At 34.5% G+C, this 24,817-nt stretch overlaps 1 protein-coding gene across 10 annotated transcripts in view; it reads right to left on the bottom strand.

Moving 5' to 3' along the window:
- Window positions 1–24,817, bottom strand: part of Liprin-alpha (PTPRF interacting protein alpha) — a 303,577-nt gene that overhangs the window by 58,760 nt on the left and 220,000 nt on the right. For all 10 annotated transcript variants that reach the window (XR_013030960.1, XM_076512547.1, XM_076512546.1 and 7 more), the window contains one exon: window positions 1,853–1,954. Coding sequence is in view for 6 of the 10 variants with exons in the window: in XM_076512547.1 (XP_076368662.1) it covers window positions 1,853–1,954 (102 nt within the window). In the remaining 4 variants the exon portion in view is untranslated. The remainder of the gene's footprint in view (window positions 1–1,852; window positions 1,955–24,817) is intronic.

Raw genomic sequence — 24,817 nt, 5'->3', positions numbered from 1 at the left:
CAATATTGTTCACTCATGCATATTACAAATTCTGCAAGGTGCTACTATACTAAAGTTTTAATTTTTCTTTACAGCTATCTTTGTACTTTTAAATTTTGCACTCTGTTCAGCTACATTTGTTTTTGTCTTTTTTTGTAATAACATTTTGTTAAGCCTGGGTGAGTTCAACTCACACACAAACACGAATGGCAAAAAAAACAACAGAATACTCACTTTTCTTTTTTATACATGCATGACTTAAGTGAGTGTATTAAAATAAATAAATATCACACTACAAAACAGAAATTACATGGTCTGTCAGTTTCATTGGTTCATCAGTTATTATTCGATTCTCATATCTACGGGTAAAGTGTGTATGTTTTCATATAGTAAAGCCTAATGTGTGTGTATTTTCATATAGCAGAGCCACATTGAGCTATCTGCTGAGTCCACCAACGGGAATCAAACCCTTGATTTTAGCATTGTAAATCTGTAGAACTACTGCTGTACCAGTGTGGGACTAGGTAAAGAATCAAATGATAAATTCATTTGTGTAAACGTTCTTCCAAACTACATCTTCAAACAAACCAGATTTAGTAGTTGTAGTTTAGAATGCGTGAGTACTCTGCCATGTGATTTTTCTGTCTTTTGAAGTCTTACTATTTCAAGAGAGAGGAAGTACATGTGTAAAGTTGAGAGATTTAATTCTATCATCAAGAGGAATGCACGACAGTGCATTCATCTAATATTTGGTTATGATTAATTTTTAGAGGAATTTTTCTTTGATCTGTTCTGTACAGATTGGCTATAAGCAATGCAACAACAACAACTGAAATAAAAATTATGCTTCGATACCCCAGCAATATAATTTGTCTGCTTCATACCCATATGGTCCCAGTTTTATTCCTACAACTAGAGACAGAGAGATGTTTATTACATCATACACAAGTTTCAAACTAGACTTTCTCCAGTTATTGCTAAATGTTGTGCTCTTTTTTGTTTCAGGAGATTTAAACCTAGGTTCTCAAGACTTTATCTAAACAGTAATATCACAGCTATAATATCCAATTGATTTTGAAACCAGAGTGTATATAACTCGCTTGAGATCTAATTTCTACAGGATTGAAATGAGTTTCTTAATTGAATGTTTTGAGCAAGATTTAACCTTATAACTCTGGAATAAAGGCTAGATTTAAACTTATTTAACTTAAGTTTTAGTTGCACATCTAGAGCCCAACCAAGTTTCAAACTTGTAGACAGACAAGTAAACTGAAGTATAGTAGTAACTAACCTTACAAACCAAGCAAGTTTTAAGTTTGCATCTTGAGGACCAAAGCAAACAATCTAGAAAAAAATCTAAGATTCAATTGTGTTCCACAATCAAACCTACAGAGATTTTATTTCGAAGGTCTAGATCTTTTTGGTTTTAATCGTGAATCTATAGAACATGGAGAGACACTTAAACTTGGTTTTTGTTTGGTTTGTTTTGAATTTCACGCAAAGCTACACAAGGGCTATATGCACTAGCCATCTCTAATTTAAAGTGCAAGACTAGAAGGAAAGCTGCTAGTTATTACCACCCACCACCAACTCTTGGGCTACTCTTTTACCAATGAATAGTGATACTGACCATCACATAATAATGCTGAAAGAATGATCATATTTTGTGTGACAGGATTTCGAACCCGCTACTTGAGAGATCATGAGTGGAGCACCCTAACTACTTGGCCATACAAAACCCAAGGTGGTTCTACTTAAAGGTTCACACTCATAGCACTCTCCCCAATAATTCTGATGAGTTTGAGTGGGGGGTAGTCCGAAATGTGGTCCACAAACTAGAAAGTGCGAGAATGATCAGTTCTTTGTAACTTACTCTTGTATTGTTCCTCTCTGCCTTCAGCTCTTTAATCTCTTCTTCACGCTCTAGAAGCTGTTCTCTTGCTTGGTTTAATTCTTTTGTCAAGCTGGCAAACTCCTAAAGAAAAAATAAATTAGTAATTTTTTGGTAACAAGAAATTACAACAAAAATAAAGTTTTTAACATTCCTGAACTCGTGTAGAAGTGTTGTAAATGATATCTTCAGTGGTTCTGCCTTGTGACTTAAACTTGTATTTATTAAAGACCACATTAATATAATGCTTTTCTTCTTATAAAGGTGGGATTTTCATGTAATAATATTTAAACTTTAGTCCATCCAAACACTACAACAGAAAAAGGTACTTCAAGTGTTTATGTACTTTACAATTTACATTAAACTACAGGACTTTAAGTTCAGATTAAAGCCAAAAACTTGAAAAAAAAGTCTATTTTAGAGCAAAACCATATTGGTCTAGCTGCTTTGTTCACTGTGGAGAATCCAACCCTAGATTTTGGCATTATAACACCGTAGACTTACAGCTATCAATTGAGAGACAGTGAAAAGCAAAATAAATCACTAATGTAAAGTTATGCTTTATAATTTAGTTGACTTCCAAAGCTTTTCACAATCCAAAAATATCAAAAACAACAAAATGATTACTTATTTGTCATGTTTCTTGATAAAACAGACTGTCACTTTAAAAAGAAATGATTTCTCACTCACTTTCAGTATTATAAATATTAAAAATATACATAAACAAAGTTAAAGTTCCTATGTTTCTAAGACGCACTAGGTGAAGTATTTGTGTGATTTACTTTCACAACTGTTAAACATTTCAACCTAAAACTTAAAAATATGCATAAACAAAGTTAAAGTTCCTATGTTTCTAAGACGCACTAGGTGAAGTATTTGTGTGATTTACTTTCACAACTGTTAAACATTTCAACCTAAAACTTGTCTAATTCACATCCATTATGTCATGGCTGACCTATGAATGGTGAGATAAGGAGGTGACATTATGGGCCCTATAATTAATATTTTCAAGTTATTATTGGAAAATGTATGTATGTAAAATATATTTTATTTAGTTAAACGGAATTTTAAATGAAGGGGACAGAACATCTAAGTTCAATATTTATGAAAGACGAGAATGTTATATTTACGTAAAAAAAAAGAACATTGTACATATTTTTGAAAGGAATATTTACTAAAAGCTGAAACTGAGCAGAAGCTTCAACATAATTTCTTCATTACAGTATGAAAATACAACGTTTAGTGTTTTAACATTTCAAACTTATTTTCAAAGATAAACTATTTAAGATCGAATTAAAACCTACACAACGAATAAATCTCTAAAGGTCTGGGATAATACGATTAATAAGAAACAAATATAAATTTAACTTATAGAACAAGTAAAATTTATTAACATTTCAAGTTATTCGAAACTACTGTACGCGTGTGAACGCAGAATGTTAGGTTAAATCACTAAATGTTTAAACATCATTTCATTTTGTATTATTTTCCCGAAAAAGGGCCAAAGGGTTTGTTTTTGAATTTCGCACAAAGCTGGTGTTAGTATACACTAAAATAACGTAAGATATGGAACGCTAAACGAACGTTCGTTACGTTAGCAAAACCTGTGCATATTATGAATCACGAAAAGAATCAAACGACAGGCTGTAACATAATGACATATATTAACTTCAAAAACAACAAATAAAAATTATATTAATATTCATTTTAGTTTTATTTACTTTTCCAAACGGAACACTTTCTGGCACCCTGCGTAAGTAAATCCAGTAACAGTCATAATATCAGTTTCTGCTCATTCTTCATGTGCTTTGTAAATAGGCACTTATAAGGTCACGTACATTTAGTATCGTTATAATTTTACAAAACATGTTGGTTGAATAGATATCACGTCATTGTTTTATCTCAGGACGACTGGTATGGTTACTAATACTTTCACCAAAATAAAACAGAGACGGTTTGGTGTGATTTGAATTTCGCGCAAAGGTACACGAGGGCTATTTGCGCTAGCCGTCCCTAATTTTGCAGTGTAAGATGAGAGGGAATGCAGTCAGTCATCACCACCAACTGCCAACTCTTGGGCTGCTATTTTACCAACGAATAGTGGGATTGAGCGTCACGTTATAACGCCCTCAAGGCTGAAAGTGCGAGCATGTTTATTGCGATGAAAATTCGAACCCGCGACCCCCGGATTACGATTCGAGTGCCTTAACCACCTCTTTTTTTGTTTTTTGTTTTGCCATAGCTACGAGTAAATAATATTAAAAAGGAAAGAAGTAATGTAAAAGTGCATGCACAAACAAATACTATACAGAAATGGCACGTCATGCTGTCTGTTAACCGTTTATATAGTAGCGGTGTGTCTCCCGTGGGTTCCAAAACGATCGATAAGACTCGCGCGTCGTGATTGGTTTAGAGATATCTACATTCAGTTTACAACAAAGTGCGACCCGATATCAGTCTTTGAAAATGATTCACTTATTTAAAAGAATAAGTGATGGAATAAAATGGGTGTCATTTTTCTGATTCAGTATAAATAAACTACTGTAGAATATCATGAACTGGTCTGAATTTTCATGACCTTAATATCAGATACGTTAGTGTTTAAAAGGAAACATAACTTTCTTCAACAAGAACAAGCGTGAGCAATAGATGTCTGGAAAACATTATAAAGGATCCGTACAAGCCTATCTACTGGTTGAGTAACGCGATAGTTTAATTTTCTGTGCACATCTGTAACCTGCTTCATTAATACCATCATCAAAGAACCACTGTTACATCACCACATACACTTGCGATCTTAGGCCTAATAATAGTTTATATTTGCTACACTTGTGGTTTGATGTTATCTTAATAGTTTTAACTCAATGTTTGTTGACAAAGGCTCAGTAACTGGTTACGAATATATTTGTATGCACATACACAGAAAATCTTCGTACGTAATAAATCCGATTATTTTGTTTTACTTATTTAATAATTTATTAAATTATTACAAATTACACACTCGTGCATTAGATTAACAAAATAATAAACTGTTCTTCAGACACGACATTACACTCAAGTTATTTAATATTAAAGAACCACGGATTTTACAAACTTAAATAATAATGCAGTTACTATAAATATTTTAGCAGTGAATATTTCACAAAACCATATTATCTGCACATCTAATTATACTTTCTCTAATAGCTCACTGCTGTGAGAATTAGACAAAATACGTCTTGGCACAACAAGACACCTATTGGTTCACCACGACTGTTTCATCCATTACACTAAACTAAAACTGTTAATCTTAAAGCCACCAGCCCTTATCATTCACGTACTTATTAAGCCTTCTCTTAAAAACGTAAATGTAATACTTGCATAACATCATAAGGCAACCCATTTCAAAGGCCAACCATCCAGTTAGAAAAATGAAACTGTCTTAACAAAAGATGACTACTACTCTATTAAATTCATATCTGTGTCCCTTAGTCCTACTATTCTCACTGTTAAGTATGAACAAAGACGATGTAGCAACACCATCAGTTCTCTTCACAATCAAATCACTCAACTCTTCTTATATCCAAGAGAAAAATTGAGAAATTTCAACTCCTCGAATGAAGTCTCCTCTATCATCTCTTTAAACATATATTTAATATTTCTACAGATACAACTTGAAATAATAACAACAGCACACTTCCTGGATCGCTTCAGAGACTGTTCAACTACTGACACCAAGATACCTTCCTTTCGTAACACTGTTAAACATTCCCAACCAAATTAAACGTTCAATTAAAACTGTGATAACTCAGGTGCATGTGATATATTTAAAACCCATCCGCCATTTATTTGCCCAACTCACTAAATCCTTTTATAGATCAGCAGGATCCTATTCACAGCTAGCAATACCCAAGACCTTGGTACCATCTGAAAATGTATGTAATTTATTGACCATTTCTTCATCTGTATCACTGATGTAAATAAGAAATAAATATGTTATTCTGATATTGTATCTTGACAGTTGATATTAACAAGTATGTTTCACAATTTCACCAGACGCTACACAGCGGCTACTTGTACATAGTTAAATATACAAACTCCCTACATTTGCGCTACGCGCACACATATTTACATACATTCTTACACACAAATACAAGGTGCAGATGCAGACCGTTAAACAACAGGAGTGAGGGGTAAGTAGGCAGGAGATATAGGCAGAAAAATCTAGACTTCCATATTATTATCATCCTAAGTTCTATTTCTAGCGTGTAAGCTTAACATGTTTTTGTCAATGCAAATATAAAACTTATATTTAATATAACTTAATAAATGTATGTTTTAGCCTGTTGACTGCCACGTATTTCAGCTGCTACAATAAAACCCTAATGCTTCATAATTTTGTAACTTTTGTTGTGACGCCATTTTGGATCGAAAGTGAAACAATTTGTATGTAGGTCAAATGCATGCATGGTGCTGACATCTAGCGCTGAAGTTTATTGAGTACGAATTAACTCGTCCGTGGCACTGTGTTACTGATTGGTTTGGACGAGTTATTTGGTCTACGGCACTGAACAGGTTAATTTGGGAACTTCTTGTCAAAATAAACAAATTCTTACAGTCGTATATCGAAACCCCTGAAATTGTTTTCAGTATTTTCAATCACACACATGAATGAAACACTATGACACCGTGTCGTTTGTTCGTTGAAAATGGTGTTGTATATAGTGGATTTTTTAAACTTACAGTAACAGAACCTCCATCATCAACAACTACGATAAAGATCAATTTGCAGATTTCACCTTCTTGATAAACTTAAATAAAAAGTGCTATAAACTCGAAGGAGTACAAGAAAAGCATTTTAACTTCGAGATTTGATTTTGATGTTACAGTTTTTGTTGGTGAAACGAAACAGTTTTCCCACACCCAGTACAAAGTTCTAGGCCTGAAAAGGTTAAGTGAATGAATACAATTGAAGCGGAGGGATTTATCTCGCGTGCGACCTGGAGTTTAGTGTAAAACCTGCATATACTTGTGTGGGAAATGAGCAGAAAGTATAATAAACTATTCATATGAAAACAAAAACAAGCAGTTTTATATATGCATGTTTATCATTTCAGTTACAATTATTAAATTTAGTTTCGTAAAATATTCATTACCTATTAGAAAGATTGTAAAAGTATGATGCTGAATATGGACCTTTCACAATATTTTTTAAAGCCTGATTTAATGTAATTTATTAATCATAAGGTACATTTTGAAGTTTTATTAACAGAAAGATGTTAGCATAAACTACCGGGTGAAGATTTCTAATTCCTGAATTATATACATAATTCTTAAAATACAGTTGCATCACATTTTGGATGCTTGCTTTTGCCAGACAATTCTACGTTTACTTATTACAGAATAACGTGTCAACTTTTAAGTTTGGAAACGTAAAGGGTCGGTATTAGAATGTTATTGATCCCATTATAGTTTCTGGGATAAGAGCCAGCACTAGTATATTATTAAACTGTTGGAGCATATTACAGATTCCGAACTTCTCTAACCAGAAACTCAGTGACAGAATATTACAACTATGTTAACACAATGTCAGTATTGGTATATTATAGACCCCTAACTTGTATTAGCAGAAAGCCAACATTTGTTTAAAATTCCAAACTCTTGTAAACAGATAGGCAGTGCTACTGTATTATATATATATATATATCTAAACTCTGTAAACAGTAAGTCAGTAGTGGTATGATCCAGATCCCTAACGTCTGCAAAGAGTCAGTACTAATATATTGTAGATTCCTAACTTCTGTAAACAGAAAGTCAGTACCAATATATTGTAGATCCCTAACTTCTGTAAACAGAAAGTCAGTACCAATATATTGTAGATCCCTAACTTCTGTAAACAGAAAGTCAGTACCAATATATTGTAGATCCCTAACTTCTGTAAACAGAAAGTCAGTACCAATATATTGTAGATCCCTAACTTCTGTAAACAGAAAGTCAGTACCAATATATTGTAGATCCCTAACTTCTGTAAACAGAAAGTCAGTACTAATATATTGTAGATCCCTAATTTCTGTAAACAGAAAGTCAGTACCAATATACTGTAAATCCCTAACTTCTTTAAACAGAAAGCCAGTACTAATATACTGTAAATCCCTAACTTCTGTAAACAGAAAGCCAGTACTATTATACTGTAAATCCCTAACTTCTGTAAACAGAAAGTCAGTACTAATATACTGTAGGTCCAACTTCTGCAAACAGAACAATAGATATTGCAGTTTAACTTTCTTAAATAGGGAACTACGAGTATAAAGTAGATAAATAACTCCTGCACGTTGAAACAAAACAAAGAATACGGTACACATAAATAATAAACGTCAAAATATCTTATTTGGAAAAGAAGAAATGTATATGTAGGTGACAAGACTTGAAGGAACTTTCACACACCAATACGTTGGTTAAACGCTGGCTAATGTGTTTGAAGTTAAAATAAACCAAGGTGGCTGTCACTATAATATACATTAATTACGTCTGAAACGATTTGATAAAGTTACTTTATGACTATCTATTAGAAAACTAGTAAGGAAAATGTTCTTGCTTAAATATCGATACATTTTCGAACCGACAGATTCATTATTGGAATTTACAATAATAAACAATACTGAGCTACAAATAATACTTCTATTAAATAAATCATTACTATACATTTGTTTCTATTACAAAACAGTTATTATAATTCAATTTGATTACGTAATCAAAGTTTACTATCAATGTAATCTTCTGCTTCATCTCATTAACAATATCTGAAAATTGTTGCTTGAATAAGCCACAGGGGGACCAGAATTTTTAAATATTGTTTGTTTTTGAATTTCGCGCAAGGCAACACGAGGACTATCTGCATTAGCCATTCCTAATTTAGCAGTGCAAGACAAGAGGGAAGGCAACTAGTCATCACCACCCACCGTCAACTGTTGGTTCTTTTACCAACGAATAATAGGATTAACTATTACATTATAACGCCCCACGGCTGAAATGGCGAGCATGTTTGGTGTGACGGGGATTCGAACCCGCGACCCTCAGATAACGATTCGAGTGCCTTAACTGCCTGGCCACGCCGGGCGAGATTTTGTTAGTTCTCGAGTGTCTTTTACAGGTTTGATTGCATATGTTAAAAAAAACAACAACAAAAACACGCTTTCACGGTATCAACAAGCTTAACGAACAGGAAAATTTAATTAAACATACGGTGACAATTCAAAAAGGGGGCGGGGTGAAACCAAGATACCAGAAATTTAATGAATTACTTCTTTTTCTTGAATAAATCATTAAAGGATCAGAGATTTGAAACAAAAGTTGGTTTGTTCTGAATTTCGCGAGTGCTGTCTGGACTAGCCTTCCCCAAGTTAGTAGTGTACAGGCGATAAAAAAGGAAGCTAGTCAACACCACCTAACACAAATAATTGGGTTATTCTTTTTACAAACCAATAGTGAAACTGACCGTCACAATTATAACACCCCGACGGTTGAAAGGGCAAGCACGGTTGGTGACGAGATTATTTGGAAAACAAACCTACAGCTTTCTATATAGATTTGACAGGGAAAGGCTCAAATCATTATCAGACTCGTTCTTCTAGAATACTAAAATGGCTAACAAACAGAAATGAATTGGGATAGTGCGCTAGAACGTAAATAACATACTGTGGTCATTGTTTAACTGAATTATATTAAAGTAAGCAATGTTGGCAGACCTTTTTACAATGCTAAAGGCGGTTATGTTTCTGCTTATTACAGTTTTCTGGAAAGTTCTTTGGAGCAACCTGCAACTGTGAAGAATCACACGACAGAAAACAAATTAATCCACCTCGCGCATGTAGGATCCGATCTATAATACGCTTTCTTCTCTAAGGAAAAGGAGAAAATCGTATTTCTCCTTCAGTGTAGTTATTAGATTTTTCTTAACGTTTTCTGTGTGAGCCATTACTGCAACAAATTACGGTTTTTACTTCTGAAAAGACAAATACTTCATTTTTTATAATAGCTGCTGTCTCAGGAAAAAGAATCAAATTCAAGGTAGGATCCGTCCAATACAAGTATTTAATTGGACATTTCAAAATTAAGCCTGCCTCCTTGCGGGGTTGCAAGCCAATCACATCAGCAAGATTTGTTTATTTGTTGGTAAGCAAAAAGTACCAAAGTTGTGCTGTGCCCATCGCGGGTATTGAAAACCAATCTCAGCCTAATAAGCTCTGAGAACCACCAATTAACACGCTAATCTATCCACATGAAACCATTCACGATTTATTAACGAAATCACACATTACCTACTACTAACAACTTAAAGACTAAAAGTAATATATATATAAATAGCTAAGAAAATATTGATTACATTTATTGTTAATAGACGATTAATTTAGCACTATAAAACAATGAATTAAATACTGCGTTATCAGTTCAGGTTGTCAACTTATTGTTATCCGCTATGACAATATAATGCCTCAATATGTTAAGTTTCTAGATTCACAGCTTGCAGTGCGGACACACTCGCCCAAGAGTTGGCAATGGGTGATGTTAACTACCTACCTTCAATCTAGTCTTTTTCTGGTAAATTAGAAATGGTTAGCGCAGATAGCTTTAATGCAGCTTTGTGTGAAATTCAAAAACAAATATTAAACTCGGAACAAAAACGAGACAAAATTACATATTGTAAATAACCATACAAAATCGTGAAAAATCGCTTTACTGTAAAAGCAAATCCTGATTAGCAAATTGGGTGAAACAAAAAAGGCGTTTACAATGTGTAAAATAAATTATACGTAAAAATTATTAATATTAATTTAAGCCTAAAATTTGAGATAAAAAATAGAAGGAGAAAGATTTTTTCCCTCTTTTAAAACTGACATGCACGTGAAATATTAATGTTTTGACAGTTGGCCAGACGCATTTCTTCGCAACTTCTACTTGTAAGACGTCTCAGCCAGCATGTAACACTTGGAAGGTACTCACAAGGATTAACAAATTGATTTTTGGTGGCTTTCTACTAGAAGACCTTCTGTCAGAAAGCCTCTCTAACAACGGAAGCAAACTAAGCGAAACAAATTTAACACGACAATAAAAATCCCTTCCAACAAAGAGCGGACAGGCAAGTGTAAGGTTGTTTGTCTGATTCTACAACACGAGTTAGATATGTATAAATACAGAAATATTAAAAAGACGGAAAAATTTTCAATTAGTTCAAACTTCTATGACTAATAATTAGCAATTTCTGATGCCAGATCCTACTGTAATTAAGCTTTCCAACTCTTCGTTGTTAAGCGAAATCCTACCCAATTGGACTATCTACGCTGTGCCAACAGCGTGTATCAAAATACAGTTTTCAGTGTTTTAGTCTCTCAGACTTTTAGTGAGACATCGGTTTGGTTTGAATTTCGCGCAGAGCTATACAAGGGCTATTTGTGCTAGCCGTCTCTAATTTAGCAGTGAGAGTCTAGAGGGAAGGCAACTAGTCATCACCACCCACCGCCAACTCTTGGGCTACTTTTTTCTTTTACCAACAAATAGTGGAATTGACCGTCATATTATAACGCCCCCACGACTGGGAGGGCGAGCATGTTTGGCGCGACGGGGATGCAAACCCGCAACCCTCAGATTATCAGTCGGATGCCTTAACCATCTGGCCATGCAGGGCGGTTTCTGAGACACCGGAAGGGGGTATTAGTAATTTACGACGAAGTAAATCTTCGTGTGTAAGTCGTAACTTCACATAAACACATATTACAAAGTCTAAATAAAGTGTCATCAAATTACTTAATCGAATTAAATGGTATTATCTCAGTGTTTAACTGAGGCATTTTCATAGATCATCCTAAAGTTCATTTTTTCGAGTATTATGAGGACAACCTTCAAAATTACACCGTATTATTTTATTTGATTCACATTAATTTACAGTTTAGTTATTTATCTCAAAACCTTACTTAATCAAGGTACTTTCACAGATTATTTCAGTGGTTTAATTGAACGGCGTAGATAGTTTGACTTACGCCATTGTTTCTTTTTCCCGGGCAACTTGACAGTTTAATTTTTTCACGGGATGTTTTTACCTTTTGTCTTTTTCTCACTATATAGCTTATGTAATTGTGTTTAATAGTAGTTCAGTTTATTTCACTCAGAACCTCTGGCTAATTTTATACTTATTTCCAAATTTTATATGGGTAGATTTTACCAATTTTCCAGAATAAATTATATAATTTAGTTGATTTTACATGACCATCACAGGGTTCGTTATTCTAACTTGCCACCAGTTCCGACTGTTTTGGGTTAACTACATTTAACTTACCTGGTCCACAGTGCTGAAGTACTTTTGAGCACTTCATCCTCTTAAAGTACTCACTAGTAAAACGCACCAACTGACTGGTTGAATATCAGGACAAAGATGTTGATCTAATAAACGATGCGAGCAAAACTTTATTTTAAATCAAATCCACCTTGATGTATGCAGTTATGAAATGTTGTTTTAAACTACCAAAATGAAAGACCTGGACAAATATCATGAAACAGTATTCATTATAAACGTGCAATTTTTCCCGACTAAGATAAAAAAAATATGATAATGCGTTACATTTCCTTACAAATGTTGTTGTTTCTCAACTTCCTTTAAATAATAACTAAAAATAAAAACGTGTGTAATTTCCTTACTTTTGTCTGTTTGTATTGCTCTTACGACTAAGATAAAATACTTAACTACTTCAAATGATCGAAAAACACAATCAATAACCCAGCTCGAGTTATGATGATACAGCAGTCTGTCGATAAGAGTGAATGAAAAATGCAATGCTTCCTTAAATGCAAAGCACCACAAAATGGATTTCTATGAGGAAATTATGTAGTCAATCTCCACTTGCGTTATCTGATTCCAGCAATTATGTGCGATGCCTACCTAATGACGCATGCGTTAGAACAGTGACGTAAATCCATGTGGGTTCGTACCATTTTAAGTTACACCCCTGCCTTATTCAGAAAGTTTACCTTTCGCTATTATTATTATTTTATATATTATTGCCTCCTGTTTGCATGAGTTTAAACAAAATTAATTTAATGTAAGACAATAAAGTACAGTGTTGTCAAATGGGTTCGCCACTCGCCACATGTGGCGGGAAGTGACGCTATTAGTTTTTTTTGTATTAATATTTGAAATTTGAAGTTTTTTCACATTACCGTATTTTACTGCGTATTATTCTCGACTGCTGACAGTTTAGCAACTCAAAACCCATTTTCAAAAACTTTGCACTGGTTTTATTAATATTGCACTTATTATTACGTCACACGTTTGTCGAGCATCGAAGTCCTATCTAACACCGTTGGTATAGCAGCTTTCAAGTATTATTTGAGAGTTCAACACAGCGTAGAAAGAGTACGTTTTTTGACCTATCAGTTTCTAATAAGAGTTCATATTGTGTCGAAGATAACTACAGTAATTATTACACTAAATTAATTATATTTACATTGAATAGAAAGAGGTAATTATTCATGTTCGTAAATACAGAAAACAATAGAGAATTCTCAATAGCCGCGACACTCAAAATTATTTTAGGCAAGATTAAATTTAATCTAGATTATTTTTTCTCCCTCCTTTACATTAGCTATATTTTTTAGGCGCCAGAAATGTTAAACGTGGGGCGCGCGTATATCAAATTCGATTATTTTACTCATCAGGATCTTTATTAGTCTACCCTCAAAATGAAAGTCTTTTAGGCAAGATTATAGTAAATGTGTGACATAATGGGTGTGGTCAAATACATGAAATGAAAGGGGTTGATTTCATAAGTTCAGAACTATAACCAGATCTCAGCCTCTTCAAGAGATGAACAAGTCTGTGCTTGAGAAAAATAACAAACATCCATTCTATGAGCCGCGGCTGAAACCCATTTGAGCATCTGCTTTAAATATCATGTTAAGTATCATGTTAACTACTATGCTGATGATACTCTCGCTATTTGAATTATAGGTTTGGAAAGGGCACATTTTGACAATCGTAGATTTAAAACCGTACTGAATAAAGGTTCGAGCTTTCGTTGGTACTAATTTACAGAGCTTCCTAAAGACGTCATCATAGCTACTAGTTTTTCTTTGACTGCAAATATTTTTACTTTAAAGGTAATATACATAAATTATACAACGCATTCACGTGTGTTTCAATAATATATTCATATTTAAAAAATGCGCGCATTTGACATTGAGTGCGACACGTGTATATTTACATATAGTGAGCTTGCACTGTACAAGCAAACTGTTGTGGCCAACCAAAAAAAGAGCGGCTGATGTAGGCAAAACAAATCTTTATTTAATACTTAACGTTACAAACAATTGAAATATTTTAAATTCAAGACTGTTTATTAACATTTTTAATAAACTTAATAACAAATAGACAATAAAACAGAACATGTTGACTGATGCTAACAGTTCGACTAGAAAATAAATACGAAGTTTCTTATGTATTAAGTAGATATTTTTAAATATAGTATATAAACGTTAAATGTTTCCCTCATGCTTTACTATAAACGGTCTGTTCAAAGCATTGAAGGAGCGAGCTACTATATGTAAAGTACTGACTGTACGTTGTTTTTTTTTTCCCGTTAGAGCAACAATCCTTAGTAGTCAATATTATGCGTTTCAAAAAATCGAATTTTCCATGCGAATGACATTCAATATGAGATTAATAATATATACCGTCAAACGTTAACAAGAAACAAAAAGTTTAACACTGCTTGACTGCCCGCTGACGATGTTCAAAACTACTTTTGAATTTCTTATTAGCGAATGAGCCTTCGAGAACTTTCTCAAAGGTAAACAAGACAGAAATCGCATCGGATTTTTAAAACTATTTTTGCACTAAACTGATCGTAAGTCCATGACTTTATCGATTACAGATCTTATAACAACATATACGCCTCACAAAATAATAAAATAAAATAGATATATGAAATACAATTAATATCGCATTTTGCCCCGTTAATATTTACGGAGGTCCACGTATTTCACAAAGAAATGAGTGATTTCGCTCTATATATTTTTTTAATCACTCCTTTAAATGAAAAGCAAATTCATAATATATTCAGTATAATGTAAAATGAAGATCTCATCGGTAGAAAATGGTTAGTGAAGGTGCTTGTTTGTTTATGGAGAAAGCTGGTAAGGTGTATACACCGCTGCCCATAATACTGAACTACCAAGGAAAGGACAGATATTTACCGGCCGATAGCACCCACAGTTAATTCTTGGGCTACTCTTTACCAACTGACATTGGGATTACAATTTACATTATAACACTTTCACGATTGAAAGGGCAAACACCGTTTGATGCCAGATTTCGATCCTGGACCTGCAAGATTGTCCACTCATTGTAAGTGACAAAGTCAGTAATTTTTTCATGGTTAAACGGTTGTAATGTACGTTCTGTTGTAAAGAACACGATACAAATTACTTTTTAATATAAATATTAAAACCAAAAACGTTTGGCATGTTGACAACAAAACAGCATTACAAATTTGTATACTTAACACCTTACACAGGCAATAAATATCCATTTATCATTAGTTACGTTCTTAAACTAGCACACTGTTTAAATAACAGACAATACAAAACTCGCATACTAACACAAATTCCCAAACTGCCATACAGATAAAGCGAATTGTTTAGTTTGTCTGTCTGTTGTACCGTTCAACACAAAGCTAAACAATAACTTGCACGTGCTGTGAAAGCCGCCAGAATGGAACAGAGGGTTTTAGTGTCAAATAAACCCGAGATTCCCACTGTGCCACTGGGAGGAGGGCAAAAAAGAAAATAAATGCGTTTATTTGCTATCAGTTTCTTACCCGTGTTCTACATTCAACGTCAGTAAAACATTAGGTTCTTATTATGTTCAACTTGGGCAAGCATTAGTGGAGGTGTCCGAAAACGAATAATTGGTTTTATGGGAGTAGAAAAATTATATCTGAACTGAGGCTGCCCTGAAATAATTATCACGAAATTAAACGATGATGACAATATGTTACCGTAACATAAAACACTGGTCAGAATGACCTAACACTGAGCGCGTGCGCGCGCGCACAATTTCATCCTGTAAACACGCACGCAATAACTTCATTAAAATCTTTTGGATACAAAGACAAGGCCCCGTACTGCAGTAGGGGCCAGAAAAAAACTCTACGCCTCTGAATTTCAACTTAGAATCTAAGTTCTTTCAGATCAATATATGCAGAAATTTCATTACACGCAAGTTCTGGCGTACTGCACTACACACAGTTAAAGCAATTTAACTGTACATTTCCCAGCTGTGTAATGACTGATGCATATGATGATAGCTTTAATGATTTAATGATTGAAGTTTAATAAGGTTTCATATTTTCTATTCATCACCGATATTATTTTTTTAAAAAAAGGCATCAACCCAAATAATTTCTACAGTTTTTAAGTTGTTTAGTTCTATGACACCAGGAGGACCGTTAGTTTATATAGTAGTGGAAGTAAAAAATTATACAAGTGCGATAATGAAAGACATTACCTTACAAGACGAGCTATAATTACAGAAATAAGAAAACTTAAGAATATAGAACCATTCTCATGTGGTAAAGTGTGTGCATACATTTTAAAAGAACGACGTTAAGTACTAAAACCAACGGTACAAAACAACTTCTTAAAAACTGCTAAGGTTAAACCAAGTTTCCATTTTATAAATAAACCTCATTATAGTACTCAAAATCAATTTTTCGCAAGTAACTGAACGTTCTATTGTTTTAACACTGATTGATGTTAGGTAATTTTTTCCCCTGAAAGTTAAATTAGTTACTTCTTAGAATTGGTTTGTTTTGTTTTTGAATTTCGCTCAAAGCTATCCGAAGTCTAACAGATGGTAGCCGTCCTTAATTTAGAATAGAGGTAAGGTAATCAACTGGTCATCACCACATCCTCTAATTCTTGGGTTATTCTGTTAACAACAAATAGTTGGATTAACCGCACTTTATAACGCACCTATGGATAAGATAGCGAGCATGTTTGGTGGGGCGGGGATTCGAACATGCGACCTTCAGATTGCAAGTCAAGCGCCCTAACTGCCAAGCCTGCTAGAAGTGGTTCTTCTCATATATAAGTATCTTATTGTTGTTGTTGCACGATTGAGCTTCATCATGTAATTTCACCAAAAGCTAAAGTCGTTACCTACACACCAACGACTAACTTCTAAGGGCAAAAACGACGTACTCCACAGCTCTAAGTAAATTACAGCCATGAGATAATTAAGACGTTGCTTTCTTCTACTTAACATAAAGAAGATACCGAAATATTACTTTTATAGTAAGAGAAGCATGTTCGAATTTCTGTGCTGATTTGTTTCTAACCACTGTTGCAAACACTAGCTGACTAGGGGGTGAAGGCTTTTTCTAGCTACAAACCAACAAGTTTTAACTTAATTGAATTCGATATAAATGATGTAAGCTGATATTATATGGCGCCCATCCAGATAATCGCGTCCTCTCCCCTTTTGAAAGTACAACATCCGCTACTGATTGCAAACACGAGTGTTACAAAGGCCCCCGTTTATTAACTTGTAGTTGTGCTAAGTATTTTCATAAATGCTGTAACTGTGAGCGGACGAACCCAAATCCGTATCACGGCTGGTTACATTCTATATAGTGTATACGATTATTCAAAATTAGGGGTCAAACTATATAATAATCAGCTCTAGCCTGCCTTCAGTCAAATGTTGCCAAAACAAACGTCCAGCATATTCAAATTAACTAAGACTTTATAAAAGACATCGAAAATGGCAAGTTTTTTTTTTTTTTTAAGGGCTGAAAAAGATTTTCAAATCACAGATGCATGCTGCGGGGTATGTATATACTTGGAACATTTATGTGAAAGAAACAACAACAAAAAAAACGTTGGAAGCCTTGGACCTAGAAGTTTTAAACATACCCTTAGGCACCTACATTTTTCAAACCCTAAATACCATAAATAAAATACTCAAAAGTATACAATGTTAAGAACCACAAGAAAGTCTATAAAAACATTTTGTTACATATATAATTTAATGTTGTGACATAAAGGGAGGGAGAAGTACCTTGCCTGGTTTGTTGTCTGCAGTCTTCTAGAACTGTTAAGTTTCAGATTGTTTGGCGTGCATAAACACACAATCAAGTCAGGCATCAACTTAAGAAGTATAAACTTCACTAAACACTTGTACATATATGTGTGTTTTTGTTTCTCATTCAAGACTGATTTGCATTGTTCGCGCATTTCCTCAGAATCTTTCGTCGTTGTGCCTTGTAATATCACAACACGACGTACTTTTCCAGAGCAAATCCAAAATAACCTCAGATCAATGTGAAGTTAAATATATAAACGTTATTCGAGCATGAATATATCTTTAAAATGTAGAAGCTCCTGCGATGAGCTGAACTTAGGTTTTGTTTGTTTGTTTTTGAATTTCTCGCAAAGCTACACGAAGGCTATCTGCGCTAGCCGTCCCTAACTTAACAGTGTGAAATTAGAGGAAAGGCACCTAATCATCACCAAACACCGCTAACTGTTGGGCTACTCTGTTACCAACGAATAATGGGATTGACCAAAACATTATAACGCCCCCACGACTGAAAGGGCGAGCATGTTTGGTGTGACTGGGATTCGAATCCGGACTTACGAGTCCAGTGCCTTAACCACTTGGCCATTGTCGGACCATTTTGTCGTGAAAACAAATACAAGTAATTATTGTTTTCAGAAGCTCGTGAATAAAGTTTGGCCTTTGACATGTGCGAGTCGTGATTTTTGAACTGTTGTCAATGTTTAGAAGTGATTAAATAGCGGTTCTGTTTAACTGTAGTTCCTCTCAAAAGTGAGCCATTCATCGAAAAACAGAAGCTTTACGTAATATGAGATGAGTTGTTCTTCAAGTAAAGTTTGATAACTGGTTAAGCAGTAGTGGTGGTGTACTAAAACTCCAATTATATATTATGAAGCACTAGTGTTCTATAACTATCAAACAGGTTTCCACGTAACAAACACCCAGTGGTATTAATACACATACAGCAATCACCGTTCATTTTTAACAAAGCAAGAATCAACGACATCTCCGGTTAAAGCATAACAGACAGGAAACTTGGTAACGGTACTTTATTATTTAGCGAAAACACTCAAGTACCTAGCTTTCTTTAAAAGTTGAGAAATAATAATAATTCATTTTGTTATTATTATTTTTATTTATATAATTATTTAATTTTTATATTTAAAAAGGGCAGAGTTGAAACCCACATGCCATCTTAAAATCTCAACAAAGAATTGTTAAAATGATATATTTTTCAAATAATTTTTGCTATCCTTGTTGCGTGTAAATACAGTGAGCAGTGCAAGTTTAAGCATGCTTAAACCAAAATGCAAGTCACGAAATAGGCACGATTAAGTGGAAAAGCTTAATACAACAAAGAGAAAAGTAAACTTTAAGGAAAGGATTTACAAAGTTGAAAATTTTAATAAGTCGGAAAAATAACAAACAATTTGTTTTTCTATGATAAATAAAACGTAGCTGTACGAGATAAGGAACAGAAAGGAAGAACGTAATTAAAACGCTTCAAAAGACGATATTAACAAACGATATACCAAGTTGCTGCAACATAATGCAAAAGGTTAAAGTACCGTAACTGAATAAAAGTCTACACGTGTTAGCGACGATAGGAAAAGCTACCATTATAGTTTCACCACAACTACAGTCAAGTATTTCAATAGAGAAAGAGTGGGTGTTGTCTGTAGCATCTTATTATTTAGAATATTTTCCTTCAATTGCGAAGCAGTAGCGTAGCCACGTTTTCCACTCGGGAAGGAGTAGGGAGAGAAAACTTTATTGGGGGGACCAATAAATTAAAAGTCTGGAAATAATATAAATTTTAAATAAATTTTTCATTAAAACAAATCATTTGAAATGCAAGTGTTCATAAAGGTTTTCTCTTTTAATTAATTAACAAGAAGGTCCGGTCCCTCTTGGCTACGCCTCTGTTGTAAAGTAAAACTATCAAAAACTATTAGGTTGTCCAGAAATACATATCGGAATTCTCATGATGACATTTAGAAGCTGAATATTGAGTAACTTGGTGTTGTTGCTTATAAGATGTCTTAATTCTCTGCTGTTTCAACTCTACTCATAGTAAGTTTCGCAACCCCTAAAGCAGCATGGACAAAAAGGACTTTCGTCTGAGTTTGTTCTACGACTTGAAACTTGGATGAAAAGCTATCGAAACTACACGGAACATCAACCAGGCATTCGACCACGGATCTGTTACTAAAGGTACAGTTCAGCGTTGGTTCCAAAGGTTTTGACATGGAGATGAAAGTCTTGAAGACCACGAAACAAGCTAGGCACAAGGAAATCGATCATTGCCAACCACCTGAGTACGATTGGAAAGACGAAATTTGGGTAAGTGGGTTGAGCATGGGCTGACTGAAGATCAACAAAATCGGCGTTTTAAGACCTGTCAAGGACGACGGTATAAAAATTGAACCTTATTCCTCAGGTCTTACAGATTTTCATTTTTTTCATACACTTTGACAACTTGTTGAACAATAAACAAGCTGCAGAAGAAGCTTTCAGAGAGTTCACTGACTACAGATTCTCTGATTTCTACAGCAGGGGCATAAACAGTATCGTTACATGTTGACAAAAGTGTGTTGAAGCAAATGGTGCTTACTTTGATTAAACCACGTTTTACAACACTGGTCTTTACTTTTCCCAGTTCAAAAACATTTATTTCTGGACAACCTAATAAATAAAGCTATTCCATACATCCTACAGCAATCACCGTTCATTTTTAACAAAGCAAGAATCAACGACATCTCCTGCGTACACATTAGTATTAACTAATGAAGCAGTTAAAATAAACAAAGAGTAACATTTAATATTCTGAGATAAATTATCAAACAGATATACATACATACACGCTGAAAATCACTACGAAAATCATGTTTTGTTAGTTTTGTTTGGGTAAATACGAGTTCGTCATTAAAATGAATTTTAGATTTTTGTTAAGTGCAGAACTAAAAACCTGGCTACACGTGCTGGGATCAAACCCTGAATTAGTGTTGGAAGCACTCAATCTTGACACATTGCTACGTGTTAACGATACGTCTCTATTTGTAGGTTTCCGCTTCTTCCTTACAATAAAAAAAAATTACAATTGCATTTGTACCTACATAAAGTGCAGAGCATGTTTTTGAGGCAACGCGACGCGTTGCAATGTAACTCAGGTTCACAGTCTGAGCAAACCAACAAGTTGGCCACAACCGATATCCGTACGACATATCTTTAAGGCAGAATTATTTCAAATATATTACCTACTGTGTTTCATTGTCATACTTTGCAATTCTCATGTAGAACTAAAGATGTAAGTATGAAAAAATAAATCGATACAGTTGTAAACAACTACGCCCAAATATCAGTATGACTGTATGTTATAAACAACCAATCGAGTTACTGCTCATTCATTTTTAATGACTTGTTTATGTACATAATATTTCTTTCCCTCTTATGTTTAAATCAAGCAGAAAGGATTTATTGTAGTAAGGAATGTGTATCTCTCCAAGTGTAACAAAGATAATGAAAATCCTAAGTATCACAAAAGCTGCTACGCGTCTTCAGTTATTAATTGTATTAAGTTATCGTGAATACGCTTCTAAAATAATAACAAAGCTGTTTTTCAGAATGAAAAAAAGTACGTTAGAAACACAATTACAGAAACAGGTCATTTCATTAGCCTTTGTTTTGTTCTTCATTAACATTTACCAACACACTTACCACGTCATTTTATGAATTTATCTCGCATTGATCAACGTAAATTCATGTTGAGAAAAAAGGAGAACCATACAGCAATGTTTGAATTAACTAACAGTTTGATTAATAATGTTTATATAACTATTCTTGAACTACAAACAAATATAACTCCCATTTTTTGCTATTAGTTTCGGATGTTGCTTCTTAGCTAATAAATACATACAAATGAAGCTTCGACACTTTTTTTTTCAGAAATACTTTTAAAAGCTATTAATGTTCGCACAGTTTGTAAATACAGAGACCTGCCCTTAACGACACAGGAGTTTTGATAATTGGTACTTTTTTTATCTCAACAATAAAGACGACGACTGTTATGGCGTGAAGGCATATGTTAAGCTGACGACGCAAGGCTTGTAAATTATTATATTTGTGATAAAATATTACTTGACCTATTATATTTTAACACTATGTTCTTTATTCGATGTAATTTTTAAATGAAGAACTGAGAAACTGAGTTCTTAAAACTATAAATTCAGTGAAAGGTAATTCTTTTAACATATAAAACATTAAAGTTTATTTATACCAGTAAAAGCTATGAATATTTTTAGCTCTGTATTTGAACCGTTTTGATGCACTTAGTGGCGTATTTTACTACAGCACAATATGAACACATTTTCCGTGCAATACTTCTCAAAAACAAATCCTTTTCTAAAGAAAAATGTCCATTTTTTTCTAAATTAATAAATATATAGATCAAACTTCTAATTTACTGAAAAACATTACTGTGCGTTAGGCTGATAAATAAAAATTTTCAAGAGAAACCTCGAACACTCAAAAGGTTTCCATAAAGCTTATGATGGTAGTGAGGAAATGTTGACTAGCATAATCTAACCTCTGATAATGTTGTTGAAAATCTATCAACAATTATATCAGAACTCCTTCCCAAAATTCCTCTTTTCTTCTCCGTTTTCCGAACCAGTGGATCATGTGTTATAAAAAAAGGCCAATTCGGAAATTATCCCAAGGCTTTCTAATTACGTACACGACGTGGTAGTTTAATCATATAATTTTATGTGGTTTTCAATTTAGAAAAGCTCTAAATACGTTGGTTTTGGTTTTCTTTTTTTCGTTTAAGATAAAAAGTAATCAGCCGAAGAAATCCAAAACAACAATAAAGAACGAGATACCTCTTCTAAATATGCTAGACATTTGTCACAGCGTAAAAACTTGTTCAAAATTATTTTCTCAACGATTATGAGTTGCGTATCATCTTTTTAAAAGTTGTTAAGGTACCAAGAATAGATATCTTGATAAAAAGGTACTTCAATTGGGAATATCTGCTCTTCTCAGACGACTTAAAGAAAGGTCACATTCGGGGATTGTAATAAGCCATGGTAGAACCCACACAGCCACCTGATTTTGAACCATCTATATGAATAGGAATGGAAAGATGGTTCGAAAGATGTTCAGCAATTAACAGATAGTATTTCCAATTGGTAGTGTCTGCTTTCCTCAGATGACTTAAAGACAGGTCACATATGGGGACTGTGATAAGCCATGGTGGGAGGAGCTGACCAGTTGATACAGCAATGTTATCCAAGAACAGACTCAATTCATCCAACTGTGCCTGGATATGAAGGCCAAAAGGAATAACGGCAGATCGTTTGTTCTGAAAGAGCCTGGGCCACTGAGGTAGGAAAACACAACCACAGGTAGGATGCTGTAATAAGGATAAAAGTTTCAAAGCATACAGTAAATACAGTTGCAAACAGCTGAGGTGTAAAGAAGGTTCAAGAAAGTCTGTGTAGAAACTTTGGACTGGAGGAGTGCAGAAGGCCCCTGTGTAGAGCTGAAGCCCTTTATGGTAAACAGTGTCCAACACTTCCAAGGCCAAAGTACTGTCAGAGCCATAAACTAGAGATCCATAGTCCAGGTTTGATCAAACAAGGACACGATAGATTTTTAGCATAGAGGATATGGAGGATGTTAAATCCCCTTTTACACTTGACACGTTGCTTTTTGATGTGTGGAATAAAGGTCAGCTTACAGTCAAGGAAAAGCCCTAAGATCTTTGCTTTAGGGACCACGGGAAGAACAACTTCTCCGAGATTGATCTCGGGATCGGGATGAATACCCCCCTCCCCATTGGTAACATAAGTGCATGCAAACGGTTTTGGAGCAAGAAAAGGTAAAACTGTTGCTATGGTCCATTTGAGTAAGCAATTGAGGGCAGTCTGTAGCTGCTGCTAAATAAACCTCCACGAAATATGAAAGTCGTTGATACAAATCGCTTGTAATTGTAGGGGAGTTATCCATTGATGGCATTAATCTTTATAATGAAAAGTGTAACATCCAAGACAGCCCTAAGGACTCCAAGTTGCTGTGGGAAATAACAGGAAAGCATCAAACCAACATGGACTTGGAATCGCCGGTTCATTAAAAATGTTTAATAAAAATTGGTAAATGACCATGCAACCCATATGGGTGGTGGTGTCGCAAAATGCCATATCTCCATGCTGTATCATTAGCTTTCTAAAGGTAAAAATACAGAAACAATATTTTGTCACTTGAGAAAGGCTTCCCTGATTGGAATTTGAAGTCGAATCAGGTGGTCAAGTCCATGGCAGGGTGCTATCGTGAGAACTCACGCTGAGTGAGTGAGAGGAGGTTGTTCAATTCAAGGAACCAAAAAAGACGAGCATTACCCATTCTCTCTAAGATCTTACATAGATAGCTCATCAAAGGAACTGGACGGTAGTTCGAAGGAGTCTTGGAATCCTTCCCAGGATTATGAAAAGGGAGTACAATACCAAGCAACAGAAAAAAAAAACATTCTCCTGCAGATCCAGTTAAAAATAACCAGAAGAATAGCAAAAGATGCAGGAAAGAGATGTTGCAGCATCTCTAATGAATATCATTGGGTCTCACTGATGTACTGCCAGATGGATGAAGAGTAAGCTTCAGTTCCACCAGCGTACAGGAGGCAATGATAGTAATAGAGATAATCAACCCAAAATGAAAGAGGCTATCGCTCTACCTGTTTCTTGATGGTTAAGAAAGTCGGGGATGAAGCAGAAACGCTAGATGCACGAGAAACGCTTTCGCCGAGAGTATTGGTGATGCTCTGGGCATCAGCAACTTCTAGCCATCAGAGAGAAAGATCGAAA

Source organism: Tachypleus tridentatus, chromosome 7, assembly GCF_004210375.1.
Source record: "Tachypleus tridentatus isolate NWPU-2018 chromosome 7, ASM421037v1, whole genome shotgun sequence".
In the NCBI taxonomy this organism is placed as follows: Eukaryota; Metazoa; Arthropoda; class Merostomata; order Xiphosura; family Limulidae; genus Tachypleus; species Tachypleus tridentatus.
The sequence above is the reverse complement of the archived record's forward strand: the minus strand, read 5'-3'. Positions and strand labels throughout refer to the sequence as shown.